At 45.2% G+C, this 27,258-nt stretch overlaps 1 protein-coding gene across 2 annotated transcripts in view; it reads left to right on the top strand.

Annotated features, from left to right (window-relative positions):
- The first annotated feature begins 4,343 nt into the window (after nt 1-4,343).
- Nucleotides 4,344-27,258, top strand: part of LOC117368341 (potassium voltage-gated channel subfamily C member 1-like) — a 48,370-nt gene continuing 25,455 nt past the window's right edge. For both annotated transcript variants that reach the window (XM_033961918.1, XM_033961917.1), the window contains exons 1-2: nt 4,344-4,952; nt 11,628-12,561. In XM_033961918.1, the coding sequence (XP_033817809.1) occupies nt 4,344-4,952; nt 11,628-12,561 (1,543 nt within the window). The remainder of the gene's footprint in view (nt 4,953-11,627; nt 12,562-27,258) is intronic.

The raw sequence follows: 27,258 nt of genomic DNA, 5'->3' as shown, positions 1-27,258 counted from the left end.
GAACCTCACTAACCTCGCTGAGAACATATCCGCATGTATAATGAACCTTCAATCCTGGGCACATTCTGTACACATGAAATTGAACGAGTCCAAAACAAAACTACTTTGGCTCGGCCCAATATTAGATCATTTACCCACCTCCATCCCATTATCTTCCGGCTCCACTCTTCAGCTTGAGTTTTCAAGCAAAGTCCTTAGCATCATCATAGACTCCTCTCTCTCCTTCAATGACCACCTCAACTTCTTGGTAAAAAAATGCTTCTTTAGTCTTCATATGCTGAGGAAAGTGAGATCGTACTTTCATCATTCTCACTTCGTCGTCCTTGTTCAATCCACCATCCTCTCTAGACTGGATTATTGCAACTCCATCTATTTAAGCCTAACTAAAAAAAAACTCCATAGACTTCAGCTAATCCAGAACGCCACAGCCAAGCTTATTTTCGCTAAAGGCAAGTTCGACCACGTCTCCCCACTCCTGTCCAAACTTCACTGGCTCCCAGTTCACTCCAGAGTCCTCTTTAAATGTGCCTGTTTAGCTTTCAAGATCCTACATGGCATCCTCCCTCCCGTTATCCCTCTCTACTGGAACTCCTCTAACCCTAATTCCACTAGATCCTCCCAAAAACTGAAACTATCATTCCCCTCTGCAAAAGGTATACCCTGCATAGGAAAACTAGGAACATCCCTCCCCTTTAGAACCACAGAACTCTGGAACAACCTCACATTCCCGCTCAGAATTTCAAGCTCCCTCCAATCCCTCCGCAAACACCTAAAAACTTGGCTCTTTTCAAAAATCTAACACCTCCCGCTCTTTGGCACCCTGTCCCTCTTTATCTTCCTAGCTCCTTTCGTATAACCCTTCATTGTAGCTCCTTTTCAACCTAAACCTGTAAACCGTGCCGAGCTCTACGCTTGTGGAGATGGCGCGGCATACAAACCTAAGGTTTAGTTTAGTTTAGAGTGGTGATCAATTGTGTCAAAAGCCAGGACAAATCTAAAGATATGAGAATGACTGAGTTCTAATGATCCAAGTGATAAGTGATATTAGTAAGAAGACCAGTGGGGGAAAGTTCAGTAGAATGATGTTTTCTGAATCCGGTTTGGTTAGGGTGCAAAGTGTTGGTGGTTTCCACAAAGTCGGAAATTTGGTTAAAGACCACCTTCTTGGCAATTTTGGCTAGGAAGGGAATATTGGAAATTGGGCAATAATTTGTGTTATCAGCAGCACTAACTTTAAAGTCTTTGATGATTGGGTGAATAATGGCAATGTACTAATGCCACAAAAACAAGGTTTGCATTATTTTACTAACATTAAAGTTGGTATGTTAACTGGACCTGATCACAGCAATGCAGTTTATTTATTTAAAAAATGTACATCCCAGCACATCCACAGTTCTGAGCAGGTTACATAAAAACAGTGCCTAATAAATAAGAAGGAAAATCCTTATACAATGTACTTTCACTTGTCATGAACACAGTTAAAAAAAATCCTGCCTGCAATACTCATAAGAACCTAAGAATAGCCTTACTGGGTCAGACCAATGGCCCATCAAGCCCAGGTCAATCTTTGCTTATCAGTCCAGCTTTGTGCACAAGAGCCACACTTGCCACAAAAGCATTGCCCTGTCTGTCTATATTATCTTGTAAGATGAGCAGGAAATGACAAATAGTAGGGAGCCTTTCCTTTTGGTTTCTTTTGAGCATGGGCATCTGAGTCTCCTAGTTGCTCCTGGCTTTATACCTTGTTCCCTGAGGCTCAGGAATCCATATCCCCACCACAAACGCAAACATCCATCCCCCTCCCCCCCCCCCCAAGTCTGCTCCTTCTTTTACATTGCACGGGGGTTCCCTCCTTCACCCCAGCTCTGAATCCTCCCTGGTTAACCTTCCTAAGGTGGATTCTTCCGCCCCCCAGTCCACAAGCCCTACTCAAGAGTCCGTCGGGAACCGGGGAAATCACCGAATCCAGCTCTCGCCTCTCCCTCCCAGCCAATGCAGGCACCCAGGCGGGCATCTCCCCCGGTCCAAAAGGGGCGAGAGCGGAACCTGCGATTCCACCTTAAGAGGCGGCTGACGTCAGAAGACGGTCTGCAGTAGACTGGGCGCAACCCCATTCTGCATCGTGCAAACCTGCAAGAGGGAGAGCAGCCCAGGTCCGTCCGGCAGGGCCTGCAGCAGGCTCCACCGCGCCAAGTAAGTGCGCTCGCCTCTCCCCTGCCCCTCGGACACCTGGGAGGGAGCCACAAGCCACTAAGCAGCTCTCTGAATGGCCATCCCCCTAGATCTCTCGGGCAGTTTGGCAGGGGATCGGGCCCCGAGGCAGCAAAATGGATCAGATTCCCCTACATGCTAAGATCGCCCTATAAACCTCTCTCCCCCACCCCCCATTTTATCTGAGGAAGCACCGCGGCTTCTGAAAATAAGCCGCAAGCTGAATTTGGTGACCTGTTTGAACATAAGGCTGCTGGGAAGACCTGGGGAGGAGGGTAGAGCCGGGGCAAGTTGGACCCTACTTACTTGGCCATATTACAGCAGGGTTCGCCAGCCTGGACAGCTATGAGGGCTTGGGGGCTGCGAAGGGAGCTCCTCCGGACCGGATGGCCTGATTTGTTTAAGAAAATGCAGGAAGAGACAGACAGACAGAGAGAAACCAACTTCGGCGATGCCTTCATTGTCCAAACGTTTGACATAACTGGAACTGTGAAAAGGACAGAAGAGAGGAGAGGAAATATTAGAGACAAGGGAGGGATCAGGGCCCGAGGCAAGAGTATCAGAAATAGAAAGGAGAGAGAAAAGAGAATGGTTATTTCTGGAGAAGAGAGAGGGGGAGGTGTCAAGGGGAGGAGCTGGCTCATTCACATTTCAAGCAGAGGTGAGAGAAGGAGAGACCGGGACTTGTCTATCCAGAAGGGAGCCAAGGGCCCTCCAGCACTGGCATCTCCCAGACCCGGTTGCCCTCCTTGGCTTCCACTATTAGGTCAAGGAAGGAGGTAGCTCTTCCATGTGGAGATAAGAAACCACAATTCTGCAGGCTTAAGGAAAGAAAGAAGGTGAAACAAAACCATGGCATGGGAGCCAACCTTTCAAAAATGATTGGGGTGCTAAACCCAATGCCCCTCCCTCAAGGAGTTTGTTCAACCTTGGGGGTGCTCATGCACTCATACCCCTAGAGATAACCAAGAAAGGGCACCTGCTTTTAGAGGAAGAGTAAGGAATCTCTGCCCTCCCCCCCCCCCTCTCTCTCACCTGCTCCTTCTGCTTCTCTGTTTCATCTACAGTTTCCCTTCAGTAGGACTGGATAAAGGAGGGGGAGAGATCATCCGCTCAAACTCAAGGGTGGGAGACTTCATGGTAACATCTTCACCGAAAGGGTGGTTGATCGTTGGAATAGTCTTCCACGTCAGGTTGTCCAGGCCAGCAAAGTGCTCGACTTCAAGAGACGATGGGATAAACATGTGGGTTCACTCCGGGGAAATGCTTAGGGGGAGAGTTCTTTGAGTGGGCAGACTTGTTGGGCCGACGGCCCTTTTCTGCCCTCATACTCTATGTTTCCTTTCAAAAGTACAGAAACACCAAAACTTGAGAATGAAAAAGTGCTGAGGGGAGGGGGAGTGAGGCAGAAAACGTGCAGATAAATCCCAAGCCCTGCTCTGGAAACAGAATCATAGACAGAAAAGCACATATGAGGACATGTAATGACAAATACCTTCACACACACAGACATGCTTGCTTGCACACACTTCATTTCAATGATATATCAATGATCATTGACATGAAAAGTGGGGAATAACTTGTAAATTTCATGGCTCCACATCATTCTCGTCTTGGGTGGGCTGAGAACTTCAGTGGCCTCTCCTATAACCAAACAAAGTTGGGGCAGTCAACATCCAGGGTGATGGAAAATGAGTGGATGAAGTGTGTAGCCCTCAACGGAGACTCCCCCAACTTTTCAGCTTGGCTTCTTATCTGCATGCACACTCTCTCTTCCATGCTACACAGCCACCCCTGTCCTCCTCACTTTCTTGTCCCACGCATTTTCCTTACTGCCTGAAGTCCACCTTCCTCTAGGCTGCTGGAAAGCGCCACCGACCGACCTTTTGCTTCTCTTTCTCCTCCTAGGTCGAGCTTTGTGGGAGACCAGAGCCGCGCATCGAGCCTCTGAAGTGCAGCTTTTGGGGGGAGGGGGCTGGAGGTGTGAGATCGGCGGGGGGAGCGATGACGCCTCCAGTCTGAGAGCAGCTGATTCGATGCCCCAGTGAAACCTGATCCGGGCTTGCGGATTTCTCCGGGAAAAAACCCAAAAACGAGGCTCCCCGAAGCTAGAAAAGGCACCGGAGGCACCTATGATCAGCTCAGTTTGCGTGTCCTCTTTCCGCGGGCGAAAGTCGGGCAACAAGCCGGCGTCCAAGTCATGTTTGAAAGGCGACATGGGCAAGACGGAGGACAGCGACAAGATCGTGATCAACGTGGGGGGGGTCCGGCATGAGACCTACCGCAGCACCCTCAAGACCCTGCCCGGCACCCGCCTGTCCTGGCTCACCGAGCCCGACGCCTTCAGCAACTTCGACTACGACGCCAAGGCGGACGAGTTCTTCTTCGACCGCCACCCGCAGGTCTTCGCCTATGTACTAAACTACTACCGCACCGGCAAGCTGCACTGCCCGGCCGACGTGTGCGGCCCCCTCTACGAGGAGGAGCTCGCCTTCTGGGGCATCGACGAGACGGACGTGGAAGCCTGCTGCTGGATGAACTACCGGCAGCACCGGGACGCCGAGGAGGCGCTGGACAGCTTCGAGACCCCCGAGCCCACCGAGGAGGAGGAGGAGGGCGTCGGGGGCGACCTGCGGAGGCTCTGCTTGCAGGAGGATGGCCGCCGGCTGAGCTGGTGGAAGAGACTGCAGCCCAAGGTCTGGGCGCTCTTCGAAGACCCCTACTCGTCCAAGGCTGCCAGGGTAAAGTCGCTTCTAGGGTTAATGCGGGGGTGGGGGGAGCTCAGGAGTGCACGTGGGGAGGGAACCCATAGTGGGAGCTGCAGCCACCAGAGAGAGAAGTTGCTGAAGCGGGAAGTGCTGAGCTGGTGTGGAAGGGGATAAGGACGGGACTCTGCAGTGCAGTACTGAAACCAATAGAGCAGAATCTCCCCCACCTTCCCCGACCCGGTTTCCTTCAATGTAATACAAGACTCAGGTCTCCAAAGGGGGGGGGGAGGTACTGCATCGCTATGTGGAAACGCTGAGCCGGCAGGGTGTCCTTTTGGGGTTAATCTTTTAGTCAGGTTTCTGCTTAACACCAAGAATCTTTTCCTGTACGAAAGGGGGGGGGTGTTGATCAGCAAGCCACAGTGTTGGTTACAAATCACTTCCTCTGAATGCGATTTCTGGACCTTACTGACGCAGTACAGGGCAAACAGGAGACAGAAACATTTTCAAATTAAAACCTAGTTCCAGGAAGCTCTTACCCCCTTCCTCTGAAACCCAAACGGGAGCTTAAGTCACACTTTTACACACACACACACTTCTGGGCAAGTCGTCACAGGAAGGCCCCGGCTCTGTTTAGCAGGGAAGGGGGGGGGGGCCACAAAAGCCCTTCCTTTCAACCTTCTCAGCTAGTCACAAAAATAAAAGCTTGCATTTTACAGACTGGGAATAATGAAATCAAACGATATAGGAAGCCCCCCCCCCCCCCAATCACAGTCTATGAGCCCAACAGAACAGTGTCAGACTGTACAGTATACAGTGAGATAGTCCACACACACAGTACAGTGAGAAATCCGCACTCACTAGCAAAGGAGGGGGGAGGAGGAGGGAGAGAGGCCCAAAATGCAGCAAACTCTGCAGATTTCCTCCTGTTCCTCTTCCCCTCCTATTCATTATCTTCTCTGTCTTACTGGGTAATTACGTTTGAAGAAATGCAAGAATCGATACCCTGGAAAATGTGGGAAGTGCACACAAGCACAGATTGATGCATGCAGAGAGTGGACATGGTATGGTGCAAACAAAGCTCTGTAGGGCTAGGAGAGAGAGAGAGAGAGAGATGTATGCTGGGCTGTAAGTGCGCAAAGACCTCGTCTTCCAAAACAGGGATCTTAGGACTGGGGCAGCTCGAGGAACAGGAGCAAGGGCATCGGGAGCTCTCCAAGGTGCTGAACTGCAGCCTGCGGCTGGGCACCGGGAGCTCTCCAAGGTGCTGAACTGCAGCAGTCCCACTATTCTCCCCATTGTTTTAGGATTTACCCCTGCATTTGAGTTATTTTTAGAGGGTAGAGGAATGTCATGCAGGGAACCAGTGAGGCCTACACAGAAACACTTCTCATTTAAGATAAGAAGACTCAACCTGGGATGGATCATGGGGGTGTGTGAAAACAAACAGATTTTTCATCACTAAAATGCAACGTGCCTCCAAAAGTACTTTTTAAATACATAATCTGTCATGAGTATTGCTGATTCAGCAAGCACTGAAGGGAGATAGAAGAGTACAGGATGAAATGGGAATATTTGACTTAAACACTTAGGGAATATTTGACTTTAACAATGTTCAGCTCCTCTCTGATGGATTTCTTTTTGATTTCGTTGTACCTTATATGCAGTGGCATAGCAAGGGTGAGAGGCGCCTGGTGTGGTGTCTCCCACCTCCACACACTTCTTCCCCGACCCCTCCTATCACAAGTCTGGTGCTTCCCTTCCCCCGTACCCCCAAGCTGCTGTTGCGCCACCATCGGCTCTTCCTCTGACTCTGGTCACTTCCTAGGTGAGGGTCCAGGAAGTGACTTCACAGGAAGAGCTGACACAACAGCAGGTTGGGGGTTGCTGCTCGCACCAGGAACATTACAGAGGTATGGGGGAAGGGAAGTGGCATGCATACTTGGTAGTGGGGGGGGGGTGGAGATATATATGGATGCTTGCACTGCCCCTCTTACTATGCCACTGCTTATATGAGTGGAGGGGTAGCCTAATGGTTAGTGCAGCAACCCGGGGAACTGGGTTCAGTTCCTGCTGCAGCTTGTGACTCTGGGCAAGTCACTTATCACGCCATTGTCCCAGGAACAATATAAGGACCTGTAAATAATATGTGAACCACTTGATTATAACAACAGAAAGAGTCAAGTCTCATTCCCATTCCAAAAGGCAGACACATTGGTCAGGAGGTATTTGAGGACAATACCACAAACCATCTGAGATAATAATTCATAGCAATGCAGCATTAACAGTTTTATGACATCACACCAGGAAATCAGGAATAGAGAGTATGAATAGACCAAACAGTAAAAGCTCATATAATTAATGAATATTTGATCATCAGAACAAGTACTAGCCTGAATTCTTGTCAGCTTTTCTTCCATTTATTCTATCTTCTGCATAATCATGAACAATCAGAACAAGTCCAGGTCTGCTTTCTAGGCAGGCTTTTTCCCCATTTTATTCTCATATTTTCTGGAGAATTATGGGATGTGTGTTCTGGTCTGGGTTCTAGGCAGCTTTTCTTCCATTTCCTTTCCTATTTTCTGGAGAATCATGGGTTGTGTATTAGATAATTGGAACAAATATTGGTCTGGGTTCGAGACAGCTTTCCTTCCTTCAGTCTTCTGCAGAACCCTGAGACCGATGGATATTAAGCAAACAAAAACAAATCCTGATGTGGGTTCTGATTTTATATGCTCTAGTCAAGTTTTATTACCATTTCCCCTTCATTCTTTTGAATGTTCCTGAGACTGATGGGTTTAAGACAACACGAAGAAGGCCTGCCCCATCTTCTGATTTTAGGCATTCCAATCCAGTGTCCTACCATTTATTTTTCCATCTTCTTGGGAGCTGAGTGAATGGTGGAGAGTTCTGATATGACATCCTATGGATAATGTTCCATCCTTCTCTCTGTTGTTTCTCTCCTCTGCATTCTGCCTTTGCTCTCCTGCTGTGCAACCAACTTCCACTGCATTCCTCTTTTGCTCTCTTCCCATGCAGTCCTTTCTTGGTCTCCTCCTTTGTTTCGGCCTTTCGCAATTTTCCCTCTCTCCTTTCCTGCCCTGCACCCCTCTCTTGCCATCCTTCTTTACTCTGTATGTCTCTTTTCTCCTCTATTGCCATGTATTCCTTTCCTGATTTACATCTCTCTCCTGTCCCCCTTCTTTGCTCTGCAGTCCTCACCTGTACTTCATCATTTTCCAGTTCTCCTGTTTTTCTCTGCACCCCGATCCTGCTCTCTTGGTCATTCTGCTGAAAATTTCCAATGGAATTAGAGAAGCAGCTCTAATTAGGTCTTGGAGAAATGGTCTGTTACAGAGACTGTATAACACTGCCAAATACAACATAGAAAGCAAACCTATCACAGTTTCAGAGAGAGAGAGTGTGAGTGTGTGTGTGTTGTATTTTGTGTTTATATGAAAATCTGCAATGTGAATGAACACAGCATAGTGCAAAGCAACCTACTCTCCATGAAGGTGAAATAGAAGAGTCTCACTAGCCCTTCTACTGGTCATGAAGGTGGAGCAGCCTTTGTACTGGCTGAGAAGGTGGAATAGAGCAGTTTCACTCTGCAGTATGTCTAAGGAATAGATGGCAGACAGATCAGTGCTACTGGCGCCTTCTTCTTTCTTCCCGTGAGATAAGTCCTGGATAATGAGAATTCATCATAATGTCCCAGACTAAAGGAGCATAACAAAGAAAAATGGTGAGACTCAATGATCCACAGTGAAAACAATCCACCGATGAAAACAAAAACTGTGGATACAGATGTTCTGGAGATAAATTTATTAAACACTGACATATAAAACCATGAAAATTCAATTAAAAAAGTACAATGCTAAAAAATACTGTGATAAAAATCCAACCGGACCCTACACGGTCTGTGTTTCGGTGAACACGCCTTCCTCAGGGGTCCAATGGTTTGCAAACTCACATATAAAGAATTGGACTGAAAACAGTCTATTGTCTTTAAACTTCAGCTTGTCTGCGGTGTTCTTTGCTCACATATTTAAAGACAATAGACTGTTTTCAGTCCAATTCTTTATATGTGAGTTTGCAAACTATTGGACCCCTGAGGAAGGCATGTTCACCGAAATACGGATCGTGTAGGGTCCGGTTGGATTTTTACCACAGTATTTTTTATCATTGTACTTTTGTAATTGCATTTTCATGGTTTATATATCAGTGTTTAATAAATTATCTCCAGAACATCTGAATCCACAGTTTTTGTTTTCACCAGACTAAAGGAGCCCAAGTGCACAAAATGATGATTCTTGGGGTATAGCATAGTGGGACTCACCCAGGGTTACACAACAAGGTTAGAGACAGAGCCAGGGATTAGAGCTGGGAGTCAAAGTGACACCCCATACCCCCACCCCCAGGTTAAACACACATAGGGGCAGAGCCAAGGATTGGAGCTAAAGACATGGAGGGGTAAAGTGATTCACCCAAGGGCCACACACAGAGAGTGACAGAGCCAGGAGATAAAGGGATTCATCCTAGGGTCACACATAGAGTCAATGACAAAGCCAGGAATTAGTGCTGAAGCAGAGAGGGATAAAGTTACACATCCCAAGGTCACACACATAGAGTCAAGGACAGAGCCGGGGATTGGAGTTGAGGCACAGGCAGACAAAATGGGTAAAATTTCAATACGATGCCAGATAGCGTATGCCAGCACTTTTCGTTCTGCACCAATTAATATGACCTTCAAACTGAAGCTATCCACATATGTCATGTTTGAAAATCTCTTGGTAGTATGGGTATAATGAAGTCTCCTCCAATGGGAGCGTGTGTTACTTGGGTTAATTATGTGCATATATTTTTGCACATAATTTCTATCCCCAAGCTTGGTGCACCCTCAGATACCTTTTGAATGTGGATAAAAGTATGCTGAAAATCTACTTAGACAGGTCCAGTTGTTCAATCCTAAGATCCCCTGATTTAAACCTTTGAGTGTTTCTTCTAAAATGATTTGCTAAGAGTCGGTGGTAAGCAGCAATGAGAGAAAACTCAAAATCCAGAGCAGGGGCAAACAGGGATGTGCATTTCCAGGTCATTTTTTTACTCAACATGTCCGGAAAGTCTTCCAAATTTTAGCTTTGATTTTCTGTGTTATTGATACTGTGCACTTTTGGCAATGCTTTCTCTACACTGAAGAAAAAAAAAAAAGTAAAACCCAAAGCAAAAAACCCCCCCCAAACACCCATAATTGAGACAGGAAACTAAACAAAACATCTTTTGGTTGAGCATCCCTACTTGGATTAGAGCTCGAGTACCTGAGCTATTTTCCCTCCCTTTGGCCCCTGGTCCACATTCACTCCCGCATGATTTCCTTCACAGCTCGATATTTAAGGAAAGATGTGATTTCACACAAATGTGTTATCCTTCCTGGAACCGGGCGATCGGGATTCATTCATATCTATAAACATCTTAGAGAAACTATTTTTGTAGGTGTGAGAGAGTGGGCGATGGAAACAAGTTTTCAGAGTGCCTCTCAGCTGATGAACTTGCAGCCCCTTAGGGGGTTTGGGTGGTACTCTCTTCCCCCTGCATCTGTGCCAAAGCGGAGAAGGATTTGGGGCTTGGCCAACAGCCTGGTGAGACCCTTTGGTCTAGTCACTGGGGAGATGAAGAGAGGGAAGATGAAAGGGGACAGGGCATTGTACAGAAGAGAGAAATGGGGGATTTCTTCAGACATTAAAGTTTGTGCAGATGCCTGGCTGGTTTGTGAGCTCTAGCACAGGTTATTCAGAAAGCTTAGTGACCCTCTAATTCTACAAACGATGTACACATCTATGCACACAATTGCTCACATAGTTATAGAATAATACCACTTATGAGCTTAACTTAGTGGTCCTTGATTGGTGCTTTATTGGTGAGAACTATCAATTGGCCTCAGCTAGCATGAATTAGTACTAATTTGGAGTTACACCTGTGACCTATGACCCTCTTCTATAATGTGCCTAATTAATCTAGCGCATAACTGCAGAGGGAATGTTCACATGGGTGGGACACAGATGGGTGATGGGGCTTCTGACTATTCTAGCACACATTTTATAGGATGCTATCGCTGATGCAAGCACAATGTGCATATTTGTATCTGTCATTGACAAGGCAGAAGTGGTCATGACTACGTGTTGGTGCATAAATGTCAACTTACGCTAGTATTCTAGAATGGCAATTATGCACATACCCATTGTTATAAAATGCTTAGTGCATGAAATGTAGACACCCAACTAGGTAATCTTTCTTGAATTGACCTCTGATCATACAGAAAACAACGAAAGATTAAATTGGCACTGCAACTTGCACTAAGTATCCACAAGTCATATGGAAGGTTAAAAACAGGTGTAAATTCTAATTAGTAATGCACACATGGGTTTTACCTTCAAGGGAAGTCACGGCAACCCCCACCCTCATCCCCATTCCCTTTGGCAGGTATCTGATCTCTGTACTGCTTCGGGGTAGGGGGTACCTGCTACAAAACAGAATAAGCAGAAGTCTTCATATATTGAAAATGTCAGTTCTTTGCAGCAATCACTATAAGAGCTCAAAAAAATTGACGTGCTAGAGAGACAAATCCAAACTAAGCTGAAAGTTGTCTTTTGCTAAAGTTCTCTCTCTCTCTCTCTCTGCTTTCTCTTTATTTTCATGTTTGGGTGACAGTATATCGCATTTGCTTCCCTCTTCTTCATCCTCATCTCCATCACCACCTTCTGCCTAGAGACCCACGAGGCATTCAACAAGCTCAAAAACAAGACGGAAACATATACAAATGGGAATGACACCCGGATAGAGATCATCACCGAGATGGAGACAGAACCATTCCTCACCTACGTGGAAGGGATTTGTGTCGTCTGGTTCACCTTTGAGTTCCTCATGCGTGTCCTCTTTTGCCCTGACAAGATTGAGTTCATAAAAAGTAGCTTGAATATTATTGACTTTGTGGCCATACTACCATTCTACCTGGAGGTTGGCTTAAGCGGCCTTTCTTCTAAGGCTGCGAAGGATGTCCTGGGTTTCCTAAGGGTTGTCAGATTTGTCAGGATCCTGAGGATCTTCAAGCTGACCCGTCACTTTGTTGGGCTCAGGGTTCTTGGTCACACCCTCAGGGCCAGCACCAATGAATTCCTTCTTCTCATCATATTCCTGGCCCTAGGGGTCTTGATCTTTGCCACCATGATTTACTACGCAGAGAGGATTGGAGCTAATCCAGATGACATCACAGGCAGTGCGCATACCAACTTCAAGAACATCCCCATTGGATTTTGGTGGGCCGTGGTAACTATGACAACTTTGGGCTATGGAGACATGTATCCAGTGACCTGGTCTGGCATGTTGGTGGGGGCCCTTTGCGCTCTGGCTGGTGTGCTAACCATCGCAATGCCGGTGCCTGTCATTGTCAATAATTTTGGAATGTACTACTCTCTCGCCATGGCCAAGCAGAAACTACCAAAGAAAAAAAATAAGCATATCCCACGGCCCCCGCAACCAGGATCCCCCAACTACTGCAAACCTGACATGCAGTCACCCCACAGAGGTACCCCGGGAGATGCCTGCCCCCTAGCTCAGGAGGAAATCATTGAAATCAACCGAGCAGGTAAGAAAGCTCAATGCAGTGACTTGCTAGCTACGGTAGCTTCACCCCATATTTCTGACTGGTGCTGCCGAGACTCTCTGACATGCTTGCAGCTCTGCACCAACATCTCTCACAGCCTTACTGTTCATGTGAGCATTCCACAGCCTTGCTCAGTCCCCTCACCAGTGCATGGGTCTGGAAGGAGATTTCAGGGGGGAGGGGAGGGGATCAGCTCCACTTTCCAGTATCTGGCCCAAAGAGTGAGAAACCAAAAGGTCTTCTTTAATAAGAAGCTCACTGGACAGTGTCTGCGCTCTGAACCTGGGGTTCCCAAGAGGCAGAAGTGCTGGGTACCAGCTTTGGGCACCAGTGCTGGGTACAGAGACAGGCGAATCCAGCTGCATCTTAATAAGGTTGACAGTGCCCAGGGTTTTCTTTGCTTTAACCTTCCTTTCCAAAGCATTCCTGATTACTGAATGCTGACTTTGCATCTGGGAAACAGAATGCCTACAGCTAGCTAAAACTGACCTGGCATGAGCACTCTAACAGTAACTGCAATAGCTGACACTGTCCGAAACTCCTTTAAATCTGGCTTCTCAAACTCTGGTCCAGAGACCTCTGCTGGTGTCAGAATGATTGTAGGGTGCATCTGCCCCTGAGCAGAGAGTCCTCTGAGACAAAAGACAGGAATGTTCTGTGCAAGATACCAGGTCACTGTCAGCTACAAGAGAGCAGAAGAGATAAGCTGCGGCTGCTCCCACAGGATTCACTTTTACCTTACAAGCACAAAGTACTGTTCAGTTTCATGATACGGTAGTAATGAGAGAGGTCAGCACAAACCAAGGGCACCTGCTTTCCAATCTTAATCTTGATGCAAACCTTTCAGCTTCCAAGAGTGGGAGCTCCATCGAGTAGCCACTCCTTGGTTGCCCTGAGGTGGGGTTTAATCCCCGTGTCTTGCCTAAGCCCCCACTTCCTTGCAAAGAGTGTTGCATATCACACTGCAATGCAGACAGTCACACCCCAGCACTCATCAGATGACCGAGAGCCTGAGATTCAAAAAAACCCTGAGCTTGTAAATCTAGACTAGGTTGGTCAAGTTAGCTGCTTGTTTTCTGCTGAACGTAGGAGGTTGCTTTTAGAAACTGGATGTCATACGAGGAAAGAGACGCTTTTAAAATAACATGCTGGATAGGCTTATAAAAACTAATGCATCAGGCAGTGATCCAAAACACACTTTTAAGCATTGTGTAAGTGGGAGTCCCAGGCAGAGCTTAAGGCCAGGCTGAGCTTAAGGTTTACAGCACATCCTTTTCGGCATGTACAGTTCCCCCGGCACGTGTTAATTTACAAAGGGAAGGTAAACATGCAACTTTCCCTTTCTAAAACTGCAATAGTGTTGCATTTCTTTATGCTTCCTGTCCTAAAACTACCCTCAAAGCTCTCAGGTGAAAATTGAACTAAATTTAGTATCTAAAACTCTTGATTACTAAATTTCGCTCCACTATTAATTTGCTTGCACTTAGGACCTTAAATGAGGTTTGTAGGGCTGAAAATCATCCACCCTTCTTCCCTCCCCCACAGCAACTAACATTAAAATTTAGAAACTCAGCTAGAGAGCATTTTCAAAGAGGTCAATTTCGAAGTACGAGCACAGACACTCTGAATATCAGCCATTGAACTTCTAGAGAAGAATTCCGGGAGCTCCTTTTTTACCCAATTAAGATGAAATGGACTTTGCACAGATTGGCTAAGAGGAACAGGAAAGTCACTGGAAGATAAAATACCAATCTACACAGGTTTCTCTCCACAGACATTTAAACCAAAAGGGAAAGCTGACAATCTATGCCGAAGGACGCTATGCACAGGCATTACCTCCAGAGATGATCCGAGAAATTATAAACCAGTAAGCCTGACATTGGTGCCAGGCAAAATGATGGAGAACAAATTGACAGAACATGCACATAAGCATGGATTAATGAGAGAAAGCCAACATGGATTTAGTCAAGGGAAATCTTGTTTCAGCAATCTACTGTTTCTTTGAAGGGGTGAATAGATATGTGGATAACGGTGAGCCGGTTGACATTGTGTGTTTGGATTTTCAAAAGGCATTTGAAGGTAATGTCCTGTTATAGATTAAGAAATGGTTGAAAGACAGAAAACAGAGTGGGTTTAAATGGTCAATATTCTCAATGGAGAAGGGTAGAAAGTGGGGTTCCCCAGGGGTCTGTACTGGGATCGTTGCTTTTTAACATATTTATCAATGATCTAGACGGGGAATAACTAGTGAGATAATTACATTTGCTGATGACACAAACTGGTTTAATGTTGTTAACTCACAAGAGGATTGTGAAAATTGTAAGAGGACCTTGTGAGACTTGAAGACTGGGTGTCAAAATGGCAGATGACGTTTAATGTGAGCAAGTGCAAAGTGATGCATGTGGGAAGGAGGAACCCGAACTATAGCTATGTGTATGTGATGCTGGGCTCTGTGTTAGGAATCACTACCCAGGAAAAGAATCTAAGTGTCATTGTTGAGGACACGTTGAAACCCTCAGCTCAATGTGCTGCAAAGGCTAAGAAAGCAAATAAAATGTTAGGTATAATCAGGAAAGGAATAGAAAAAAAGATGAAAATATTATAATGCCTTCGAGTCACTCTGGTGTTCAATTCTGGTCACCGCATCTCACGAAAGATACAGTGGAATTAGAAAAGGTACAGAGAAGGGCGATTAAAACAACAAAAGGGAATGGGATGACTTCCTTATGAGGAAAGGCTAAAGGGGTTAGGGTTCTTCATCTTGGAGAAGAGACAGATCAGGGGAGATATGATGGAGGTCTATAAAATACTGAATGGAGTGGAATGGATAGACATAAATCGCTTGCTTACTCTTTCCAAAAATACTAGGATCAGGGGCTACAAAATGAAGCTATTAAGCTGTAAATTTAAAACAAATTGGAGAAAATATTTCTTTACTCAACATGTAATTAAATTCTGGAATTTGTTGCCAGAGAGTATGTAAAAGCAGTTAGCTCAGCAGGGTTTAAAAATAGTTGGATAATTTCCTAAACGAAAAATCATTAAGCCATTATTAAGATGGACTGCTTATTCCTAGCATAAAATCTGCAGCACTCATTGGGATCTAGCTAGATCCTGGAAACAGGATACTGGACTTGATGGACCGTCAGTCTGTCCCAGTATAGCAACTCATATTCTTATGTTCTTAACTACATACAAGGTCCAGTGTTATGAAATATGCACTACAATGCAGCAAGGGGAACAGTTTGAAAAATGCTGCCCAATTAGGGGGGGGGATCACTGCATTATTAATGAAGTCACTGCATCACTGGGATATTAATAAGGTCACTAACCAGGAAGTGATTGCTGCATTATTAATGAGGACATTATCCACCTTATCAGGAAGGGACTGAAACATCAGTAGATCACTTTGATATAAGTGAGATCATATTGATTGTATTTCTGATCATATGATTGCTTCAAGTTCACGCATGACAAGGCCAGGAATGCCACAAGGCACGTACCCTCCCCCTGATATTCAGCGCTATTTAAGTGGTCAGCAAAGGCCGCTGACCACTTAAAAAGTGTTTAACTGGCTATCCATGAATATTCAGTGGGAGATACCTCTGCCGAATATTCATGGTTAGAGCATAGCGACGAACTGGCTATATCGCACAATATGGCTAGTTAGCGTCGATAGTCAGGCAAGACAACTAGTAGGCTTATCTAAGCAATTAGCACCGAGTATCAGCAGCTGAAAATTAAACTGGAAATTCAATGCCAATTACCAACCACTGTGCAGCATTGAATTTTCAGGATCAGCACCAGCAGTGAGCTTGTATTGCGCTGCCTATCGACCTCCTATGTTCAATATCTGCACTTTTATGCTGTCCTGGCTGGAGTACCTTTGTGCAGGTACTCTTTCAGTGGGCAGCTTTGAAAGGGCCTTTCCTTTTGAGAACCTGTCAACATTTGTAGGTCCAATAATCTCCTACCAAGGGCTTTGATACGGATAAAATGTTTTTTTTACTCTCATACAACCAAGGTTAAAATGTTCCCCTGCCTTTCTCGTGAATGCAGCTAAATGTAGACATGCTGACATTCGTGTAGAAAGTCAGCGGTGGGTGGTGCTCTCGTGGAATAAGTACATGAAATAACTCACACCTACTTTACATCTGCTCCCCACGGGGCTGGATTAATAACAGCCTCGCTGCACTGCCAATCAAAACATTCCCACGGTATCTCTGAACTGCTTATCTACAGCTGCTGCTCTCCATGGACACCCGGCCAAGGCCATCACACATGTGGATGACATCTGACATCACCAAGGACAGAGGCGGCACAGCCCCCAAAAAGCCTTTTGCTGAACATGCTTTATCCCCTCAGTCTTATACAATAACCAATTCAAGTGAAAATATGTGGTTTTCATACCCTCAAAGGGGAGGGTGGGGGTGGAAGGGGGTGGGAAAGTACAGTATATGTGACTAACTTGTTCTTCTGCCCAGGGAGAACACCAGTTCCAGGTAAGCAACTTCATTTTCCACAGACAAGCAGGAAAGTCAGTCACACGTGTGAGAACTCTAAAGTCCCAAAAGTTCCAGACAAACCATCAAACGGGTGACTGGGTGAAGGAGTCATGATCATACTCTGGCCAGGCTATGGTGAGGAGTGAAAGTGACTGCTCAGCAAATACAACTAGCATTCCTTATTATTTCTAACACATTACATAGACACGCTGGAAATAATCCCTGCTCTCCAGAGCTTATCATCTAGTGAAGAAAGACAGACGTGAGAAACCAGAGAATCTACAGAAATTGTAAAAGATTATAAAGATTTTAAAACAGCCTCGCAAAGATGAGCCCTCAGATTGTACGTCAACATGGCCAGAGAGGGAGCATGAAGCGTGCCCAGTTGCACAATCATGACCAGGCTTGACATAGCCCTACAGAGATAACATGCTTCATCACAGACATTCAGAGGTAAATTCTATAAATAGTGCTAGAAACTACATACCAAAAAAATTGGCTCTAAGCTCCTAATCTATAATGACAGAGCTGCAAACCAAATCGGTGCTGAACACTAGCACAAATCCACGGTTTCAAATTCCTCTATTGATGACACGTCTATAAGTACAACGGCAACTATTTCTATAAAGCGCATGCAAGAATAGTCCACGCTGAAACCTCCTTTTGCATTTGCGTGTGAGAGAAGTTAGAATGGCAGTGTAAGTTACGCTTTCAACTAGAAACTGCCTGCTGATGCTAAGTATTTATCAAGCTTCGTGCCAATTAACTACATCTGATACACATGTAACATAAGAACATAAGCAATGCCTCCACCTGGTCAGACCTGAGGTCCATCGTGCCCAGCAGTCCGCTCACGCGGCGGCCCAACAGGTCCAGGACCTGTGCAGTAATCCTCTATCTATACCCTTGTATCCCTTTTTCCAGCAAGAAATTGTCCAATCCTTTCTTGAACCCCAGTACCGTATTCTGCCCTATTACGCCCTCTGGAAGTGTATTCCAGGTATCCACCACACGTTGGGTAAAGAAAAACTTCCTAGCTCTGTTCTATAACTTCACACCCAACTTGGAGCTCTGTGTATAGAATTTGTCATGTGTGTTGGGATCGTAAGATGGAACAAGCTACGAAGAGTCTGTGTTATCTTGGGTCTCCTTAAGTGAAAGGATACTCGTAAACCCTTTCACAGCCCAAGCTCTCACTCCTCTGCCAGATTGTGTCTCATGTAGGATAGCTTGAGGCGAGTGGATGTGCTCAGGTGTGACGAGTTGCATGGAATTATGCTACTCTTTGGGTTTTGGCCAGGTACTAGTGACCTGGATTGGCCACCGTGAGGACGGGCTACTGGGCTTGATGGACCATTGCTCTGACCCAGTAAGACTATTCTTATGTTCTTATTATGTACGAGAGGAGTGGGGGGAAAAGGTAGGAAGGACAATTATTAATGAGGACAAGTGAACCTTTAAAACTACCTTTGGGAAAAAGTTCTGATGATGGCAGGGAAGTCACCAATTCTCAGAGCTCAGGGACTGTTTTAATGGATGTGCTGCTCCCAAGATCACTTTTGACTTTACATGCTTTGGGTTACACGAGTGAGTAGACTGAAATGGTAGTCGCTTAATCTGAGTCAGATCCCACGATAAGGGGGCAATTTCACATGGGAGATCTGTATGAAGTAGCTCTTCAACTTGTACTCTAAACTAAAATGAATTTTAACATGCATTGTAAGAAAAGCTACTTTTAATCCATGTCTGAAATCCAAATAGACTCTTTCTAGTTGAAGCACTTTAGGAAGAGCCTTCCAAAGAAAGCAAAAAAAGTGATGAAAAGAAAGGCAAAGCTGAGCTCATTAAATAAGAAGGAATATCTACCTTTAGCTTATCCAAACAATAATTAGGACCATGAAGGGCCTTAAAAACCAAACATAAACTCTTCAGTTGAGCCCTAAATGGTATGGGTGTCCAGTAAAGAGTAGGCGATGACAAGGAGCTGCTGCCCTCTAAGGTAGCTGGAGACACCGCACACATTTTTTGGTAAACCCAATAACTAACGATTGCAGTGTTCACTCTGGGAAATGACAAATGGTGAAGCTACCTTCTAAGCTAAGCAAGGATGAAGAAAAGACTTTGATTGACTGCAAAATAACCCTCAATCATTTGTTTACTGTTTTTCCATATTTAACATCAGCTCTACAGTGACCCTGAGACTTTTAAGAAAGGACGCAGATGTCCTGCTAAAACAACCGAGAGATGTCCTCCAAATTCTCAACCACAAAGCCTCCATCTTGGAAGGATTTACCTGTAATCTGAGAGTTCTTTGAATCAAACGTTAACTTTCTGACACAAGATTATATGATCCCTAAATATAGTCCAGTATATTTGTACATTCTCAGCATAACTGTATGTTCCGGTCCATTTTTGACATGAAAATGTCCAGGAGATGAAATAGCTTCTTCCAGGCTTCCATTATCCAAAGAAGCTGGCATTGAATTGGTCTTATTCCACACATGTGGGATTTATTAATAGACTCCTTATTCCCTACTCTCCTCTGAGGTCTCTTCGCTCGGTCACACAGAACCTTCTTGTCATCCCATCCGAAGCACGTCAACACTCGGCGTTCTAACATCTTTTCGGTTACCGTCCCTTTTCTCTGGAATTCCACAACAAGTTATTTAAGAGAAGAATCTTCCTTAATCCATTTTAAATCCAAATTAAAAACTTTTTCATTTAATGTTGCTTTTGGAACATAAATGTCCTTCTAAGGACAATCTGAGGATCCGTTTCTTTTTTTTCCCCCCCACCTCCTATTCTTCCCTTTTATGTTCTATTCTTCTCTTTTAAGATTGTACTTCCACCCCTTCTTCCTTTTGTTTCTGTACGCCCCAAATATTTTGTTTTGTTATACAATAAGCCCCCTCTGCCGTCCGTATCTGTTCATTTTAATCATAATATATGTATAACAAATTTTAAGTAAACCCAAAAGAAAACTACAAGTACATTAGATCGATTGTGAGCCCACCAGGGCAGATAGGGAAAAATGCTTGAGAACCTGAATAAATTCATATAAACCGTTCTGAGCTCTCCTGGGAGAACGGTATAGAAAATGGAAGAAATAATGCAGAGCCACTGAAGCTTTTGATAACAAGATAACCCAAATGTGTTAATGGGATGGTGTCATCCACAGAACATGTAACTAAGGATTACTGAGCTCTCAGATAGCTGTAGAAGCAGAAGAAACCTCCCCAAGCCATCTCAATAATGGCCTATGGACTTCTCTTTCAGGAAATTATCCAAACCTTTTTTAAACCCTGCTAAGCTAACTGCTTTCACAACATTTTCCGGCAACGAATTCCAGAGTTTAATTACACATTGTGTGAATGTGAAGAAATATTTCCTCTACTGCTTAGTACAGTGGTTCCCAACCCTGTCCTGGAGGAACACCAGGCCAATTGGGTTTTCAGGCTAGCCCTAATGAATATGCATGAAGCAAATTTGCATGCCTATCACTTCCATCATATGCAAATCTCTCTCATGCATATTCATTAGGGCTAGCCTGAAAACCCGATTGGCCTGGTGGTCCTCCAGGACAGGGTTGGGAATCACTGGCTTAGTAGCTTCATCACATGCCCCTTAGTTCTAGTGTTTTTGGAAAGAGTAAACAAGCGATTCACATCTACCCTTTCCACTCCACTTAGTATTTTATAGACCTCTATCATATCAACCCTGAGCTGTCTCTTCTTCAAGCTGAAGAGTCCTAGCTGCTTTAGCCTCTCCTCATAGGGAAGTTATTCCATCCCTTTTATAATTTTTTGTCACCCTTCTCTGTACCTTTTCTAATTCTGTTACATCTTTTTTGAGATACACTGACCAGAATTGCACACAGTATTTGAGGTGTTACCATCCCATAGAGCGATACAAGGGCATTATAACATTTTCATCTTTGTTTTCCATTCCTTTCCTGATAATTCCAAACATTCTATTTGTTTTCTTAGCTGCCACTGCTCATTGAGATGACGGTTTTAACATATCCTCAACAATGATACTTAGATCCTTTTTCCTGGGCAGTGACTCTTAACACAGAATCCAGCATCAAATAGCTATAGTTTGGGTTCCTCTTTACCACATGCATCAGTTTGCACTTGCTCACATTAAACATCATCTGCCATTTTGACGCCCAGTCTTCCAGTCTCACAAGGTCATTTTGCAATTTTCACAATCCTCTTGCGATTTAACAACTTTGTGTTATCAACAAATTTAATTATCTCACTAGTTATTCCCATCTCTAGATCATTGATAAATATGTTAAAAAGCAATGATCCCAGTACAGACCCCTGGGGAACCCCACTTTCTACCCTTCTCCATTGAGAATATTGACCATTTAAACCCACTCTCTGTTTTCTGTCTTTCAATCAGTTCTTAATCTATAATAGCACATTACCTCCTATCCTATGATTTTCTAATTTTCTCAGAAGTCTTTCATGTCGAATGCCTTTTGAAAATCCAAATACACAATCCACAGGTTCATTCACCCCTTCAAAGAAATGCAGTAGATTAGTGAGGCAAGATTTCCCTTGACTAAATCCATGCAGCAAGACCTGTGGCGTTGATATTAATAGTTCTGAGGCATGAGGTAGTGCGAGTATATAAAAAATATATCTTTTGTTGTTCTGAATCTGGAAGACCACCTGCAGTGGGTAAGAAACAGGTCTACATGTAGCGAACTCCACAAGTGAAAGATTCGACAACTTGATCATTGCGTGACCATCATGTGGCTCTGCTCAGCCCGTCTGCTAGCTTTTTGCTGATTATTTGCACCCTGTAAGTAGGTCACTCTGAGAAAAGCTGACTCCACAGAAGGTAAAAGCTTATGTGTGAAGGGAAGGAATATACAGAAATATAAAGTTAGGGCTATACTACCATCCCCAGGGACAGAATGAGGAAACAAATGAAGAAATGATTTCAGAGTTTAGGAAAGCTTGCAAATTTGGGAACAGTATAATAATGGGTATAACAATATCAGTGGAGTTCTTTTTTTATTGGTTCAGAGCACTCACTGCAGTTCACTGAGGTCTTTTTGCTCTACTCACTGTTTAATTAATTTAACCCTTTTTTGAGGTTCATTCATTGCACATTGTGTTTCAAATCAAAGGGAATGCGTTAAAGAGTTTCCCACCATTTTGTCATTTGTGATTTTAATTACTCCAATATTGATTGGATAAATATTACATCAGGGAGTGCTATGGAAGTAGAATTCCTAGACGTCATAAATGACTGCTTCTTGGTGCAACTGGTCCAGGAACCGACAAGAGGGGGAGCTATTTTAGATTTGGTCCTTAGTGAAATGTAGGACATTTTATGAGACATAACTGTGTTGGGTCCGCTGAGAAACAGTGCTCATAGCTTGAGCAAATCTGAGCTGATATCTGGAGTGATGTCACTAAATAAATCTATTGTAGCAGCATTTAATTTTGAAAAGAGTGACTACAACAAAATGTGGAAAATGGTTAAAAAAAAAAAAGCTAAAAGGATCAGTGGCAAAGGTTAGGACTTTAAATCAAGCATGGATGTTATTTTAAAATAGCATCGTAGAGGTCCAGACCAGACATATTCCGCATATTAATAAAAGTGGAAAGAAGAGCAAACAAGAGCTGGCGTGATTAAAAGATGAAGTGAAAGAAGCTATTCAAGCCAAAAAAAGTCCTGTAAAGAATTACAAAAGGATCCGAATGAAGAAAATAACAGACATAGGCACTGGCAAGTTAGAAGCAAAACATTGATAAAGAAAGCTAAAAAAAGAATATGAAGAGAAACTTGCCATAGAGGCAAAAACTCATAGTAACAATATTTTAGGTACATAAGAAGTGGAAATCCTGTGAGGGAATCCGTGGGACCGTTGGATGATCATGGAGCAAAAGGGGCGCACAGCAAGGATAAAGCCATAGCGGAGAGACTGAATGAATTCTTTGATTTGGTCTTTACGGAAGAAGATGTAAGAAATTTACCTGAACTGGAAATGGTTGTCAAGGGTGATGATGCGGAGAAACTAAAAGAAATCTCAGTGAACCTGGAAGACATGCTAAGACAAATTGACAAGTGAAAGAGTGATAAATCACCTGGGCCAGATGGTATACAACCCAGAATACTGAAATAACTCAATGTGAAATTGCTGATCTACAATTAGTGATCAGTAACCTGTCACTAAAATCTTCTGTAGTACCTGAAGATTGGAGGGTGGCTAATGTTACGCCGATTTTTACAAAGGGTTCCGGGGAGATCTGGGAAATTACAGACGGGTAAGCCTGATTTCACTGCCAGGCAAAATAGTGGAAACAATTATAAAAAATAAAATTGTGGGACACGTAGACAAACATGATTTAACAGGACAGTACAGTAGGATTTTGGTTGACTCACGCTCCCCACCAAAAAAAAATATGAATAAAACAGTACATACCTGTCTGTAGAACAGCAGCATCTGATATGGGAAAGCCTAGTAGACAGGTGTGTACTGTTATATTCATATTTTGAGGGGGCTAGAAGAGGTTAGTGACCACTGAGAGAGTGTGGGGGGATTATTACTTAATCTCTCCAGTAGTCATCTGGTCAATTTGGGTACCTTTTTGGCACTTTGATGCTTCTAAAACAAGTCTAGCTCAGAACATCTAAGTTCCATCTAGGACGTCGTGCAAAAGGTTCGATTATCACCGTAAAATGTCCAAGTCTAACTATGTCTTGCTCTCAAATTTCTCATAAGCCTTACAAAATTTTAAAAATATGAGGGGCATAAACAAAACATACATCTAAGTCCAATTTGGACATACGGCACTAGTCTCCCAAAGTCAGCAGGGCAGAAATGTCCATTCTCGAAAAATACGTCTAAAATATACTTTCTTCAAAAATCGTCCATCTGTACGTCCAGGCGTTTGATCATCCAGCCCGCTACTACTTCTATCTAATTTCACATTCTCGTCCAAATATTTGTCCAAGTCCCAAATGCCCAGAACAAGACCTTTTGGATGTGGGAGGGGCCAGCAATGTGATAGACTGGCCACCCAGACATGGCAACAGAGCAGTGGGGTACCTTACAGGGCACTGCTGTGCCACAAAAAGGGTGCCATAAACATCTCACCAGAACTCCCATATAAGTAATGTTGAGCTCCCCAAAACCCACTATACCCACTTGTCCACCACCCCAATAGCCCTTATGGCTGCAGGTGGCACCTATATGGCAGTACAGTAGGGTTTTGGTGGGCTCACATTTTCCATCATGAATGTAGTGGTTAGAGTGGCTTATGGACCTGGGTCCTGCTCTCTATGGTTCACTAGCCCACCCCCCAGGCTACTTAAGAGACCTCTGTGCAGCTTTACTAGGCTTTCCTATAGCAGGTGTTGATGTTCCGGAGACAGGTATGTACATTTTTATTCTGATTTTTATGATGGTGGGGGGGGGGGGGGGGGTGTCAGTGATCACCGGGGGAATGTGTGGGGGTCTGTACTTTGTGTCTGCAGTGGTTATCTGGTGACTTTGGATACCTTCTGGGCACTTAGATCGCCTAAGTCACAACCTATAAGTTCCATCCAGGCAGCCTCGTAAAACTTTTGATTATCCTTGCAGTATGACAAAGTCTAGGTCGGCCCATGTCCCACCCACATCCCACTCTCACCACTCCTCCAAAACGTTCCTTTCAGCTCTGGGCACACAGCAGGATTCAGAGGCCTAAAACGCCGTTTTGGTTATCGGACCTTGGACGACCTGTCTTTTAGGTCATCCAAGTGCTGACTTGGGTGGGTTTTTAGACATATTTCAATTATGAGCCCCTATATATTTAAAAGTTTCTTAAATCTGCCAGTATGAACCTAATTTATAAGCCTAGTGCTAAAAATCAGTGCTAAGCTCCTGATGTCTTTTACCTTAAATCTGCCCCTGTTGCTACCCAACTTTTATGAGGTAAGAAAAATTTTCAATAAAAAGCTAGCAAACTTTCAAAGAGATCAATCTCAGAGTTAGGGGCATAAATCCTTTGGAAATTGGGTCTGTCAGGCGTAAATTTATACCTTTTAAGCTCCTAAAATCACATAAATTTTCGGATGAAAACTACGGCTCCTAAATTTATCTGAAAATAGGGCATGGATTAGGGAGCTCAGCTTTCTTTGAATATCTGGCCCAGTATTTTTAGTGCACCTCTCGGTGAAGAGCTACAGACGTGGAGGGGCATAATCGAAAGGAACGTCTAAGTCCGTTTTCGTCTAAGTCACAAGTTGTCCAAAGTAAAAAAACAGCTTAGGACACATTTTTGAAAAATACGTCCAAATTTTTTTTTCGTTTCGAAAATCGTCTAAGTATACGTCCTGCCGATCTCATCGTCCAAGTTGCTAAATCGTCCATCTTTATACCACATTTTTATCCAACTTTTCATCCAAGTCAAAAACGCCTAGAACAAGCCCTGTTGGACGTGGGAGGAGTCTACAAAGTGATGGACTGTACACTAGAGAATGACACGGTGAAAAAATTGGTCCCCGTCACCGCCCCGTCCCCGTCTCACCATCCCCGTCACCGCCCCGTCCCCGTCTCACCATCCCCGTCACCGCCCCGTCCCCGTCTCACCATCCTCTTCACCGCCCCGTCACCGCCACTGCCACCCCATTCACCGCCCCGTCACCGCCACTGCAATCCCATTCACTTTTCTTTATTTACGTATAAAGGAAACATTCTTTAAAACTTTAAAACTTAGTTAAATATTTGTTAATAACTATACAAAAACAAAACACGCAGAGAAAAAATTAATTAATATAAATTCCCTGACTTCCCTGCACTGTCCCCCCTTGAAGGTCTGTCCCCATCCTGAAAGCCTGATGCCCTCCCCCCCCGACGTCCGATACATCCCTCCCCCCGAAGGACCGCCGACTCCCCAACAATATCGGGCCAGGAGGGAGCCCAAATCCTCCTGGCCACGGCGACCCCCTAACCCCTTCTAGGCATGGACCTTTTCTATTTGGACAAAAATTGACAGGTATAATTTCTTTTACATTGGTTTTTGTTTTTGTCTAAAGAATGATGATAGAAGGTGACAAGGTGCCTATGCCATAAATCTTAAAGGTGTTCCATGCACATGACCTGGATGATGAGTGGAATGGGCATAGATGGCAGTGTTACTTAAGGCTTTTGTTTATGCTTATAGATTTTATTTACGATTAATATGAACCACAATGGGTACAGCTTTTAACATTTTTGATTTGATTTTCTCATCTCTTTCAATGGTCTTGCCACTAAGAATCCTCCTGGCCACGGCGACCCCCTAACCCCACCCCGCACTACATTACGGGCAGGAGGGATCCCAGGCCCTCCTGCCCTCGACGCAAACCCCCCTCCCCCCAACGACCGCCCCCCCCAGCCGACCCGCGATCCCCCTGGCGACCCCCACGACCCCCCCACCCCCCTTCCCCGTACCTTTGGTAGTTGGCCGGACAGACGGGAGCCAAACCCGCCTGTCCGGCAGGCAGCCAACGAAGGAATGAGGCCGGATTGGCCCATCCATCCTAAAGCTCCGCCTACTGGTGGGGCCTAAGGCGCGTGGGCCAATCAGAATAGGCCCTGGAGCCTTAGGTCCCACCTGGGGGCGCGGCCTGAGGCACATGGTCGGGTTGGGCCCATGTGCCTCAGGCCGCGCCCCCAGGTGGGACCTAAGGCTCCAGGGCCTATTCTGATTGGCCCACGCGCCTTAGGCCCCACCAGTAGGCGGAGCTTTAGGATGGATGGGCCAATCCGGCCTCATTCCTTCGTTGGCTGCCTACCGGACAGGCGGGTTTGGCTCCCGTCTGTCCGGCCAACTACCAAGGTACGGGGAAGGGGGGGGGGGGGGTCGTGGGAGTCGCCAGGGGGATCGCGGGTCGGCTGGGGGGGCGGTCGGAGGTTCTTGGGGGGGGCGGTCGTTGGGGGGGAGGGGGGTTTGCGTCGAGGGCAGGAGGGCCTGGGATCCCTCCTGCCCGTAATGTAGTGCGGGGTGGGGTTAGGGGGTCGCCGTGGCCAGGAGGGTTTGGGCTCCCTTCTGGCCCGATATTGTCGGGAAGTCGGCGGTCCTTCGGGGTGGGGGTGCGAGTGGTCCTGCCGGGGGGGGGGGATGTATCGGACGTCGGGGAGTCGGCCGGGCAAGAGGGCTTGGGCTCCCTCTTGCTCCGATCGCGG

Source organism: Geotrypetes seraphini, chromosome 10 (assembly GCF_902459505.1).
Source record: "Geotrypetes seraphini chromosome 10, aGeoSer1.1, whole genome shotgun sequence".
Classification (NCBI taxonomy): Eukaryota; Metazoa; Chordata; class Amphibia; order Gymnophiona; family Dermophiidae; genus Geotrypetes; species Geotrypetes seraphini.
The sequence above is the reverse complement of the archived record's forward strand: the minus strand, read 5'-3'. Positions and strand labels throughout refer to the sequence as shown.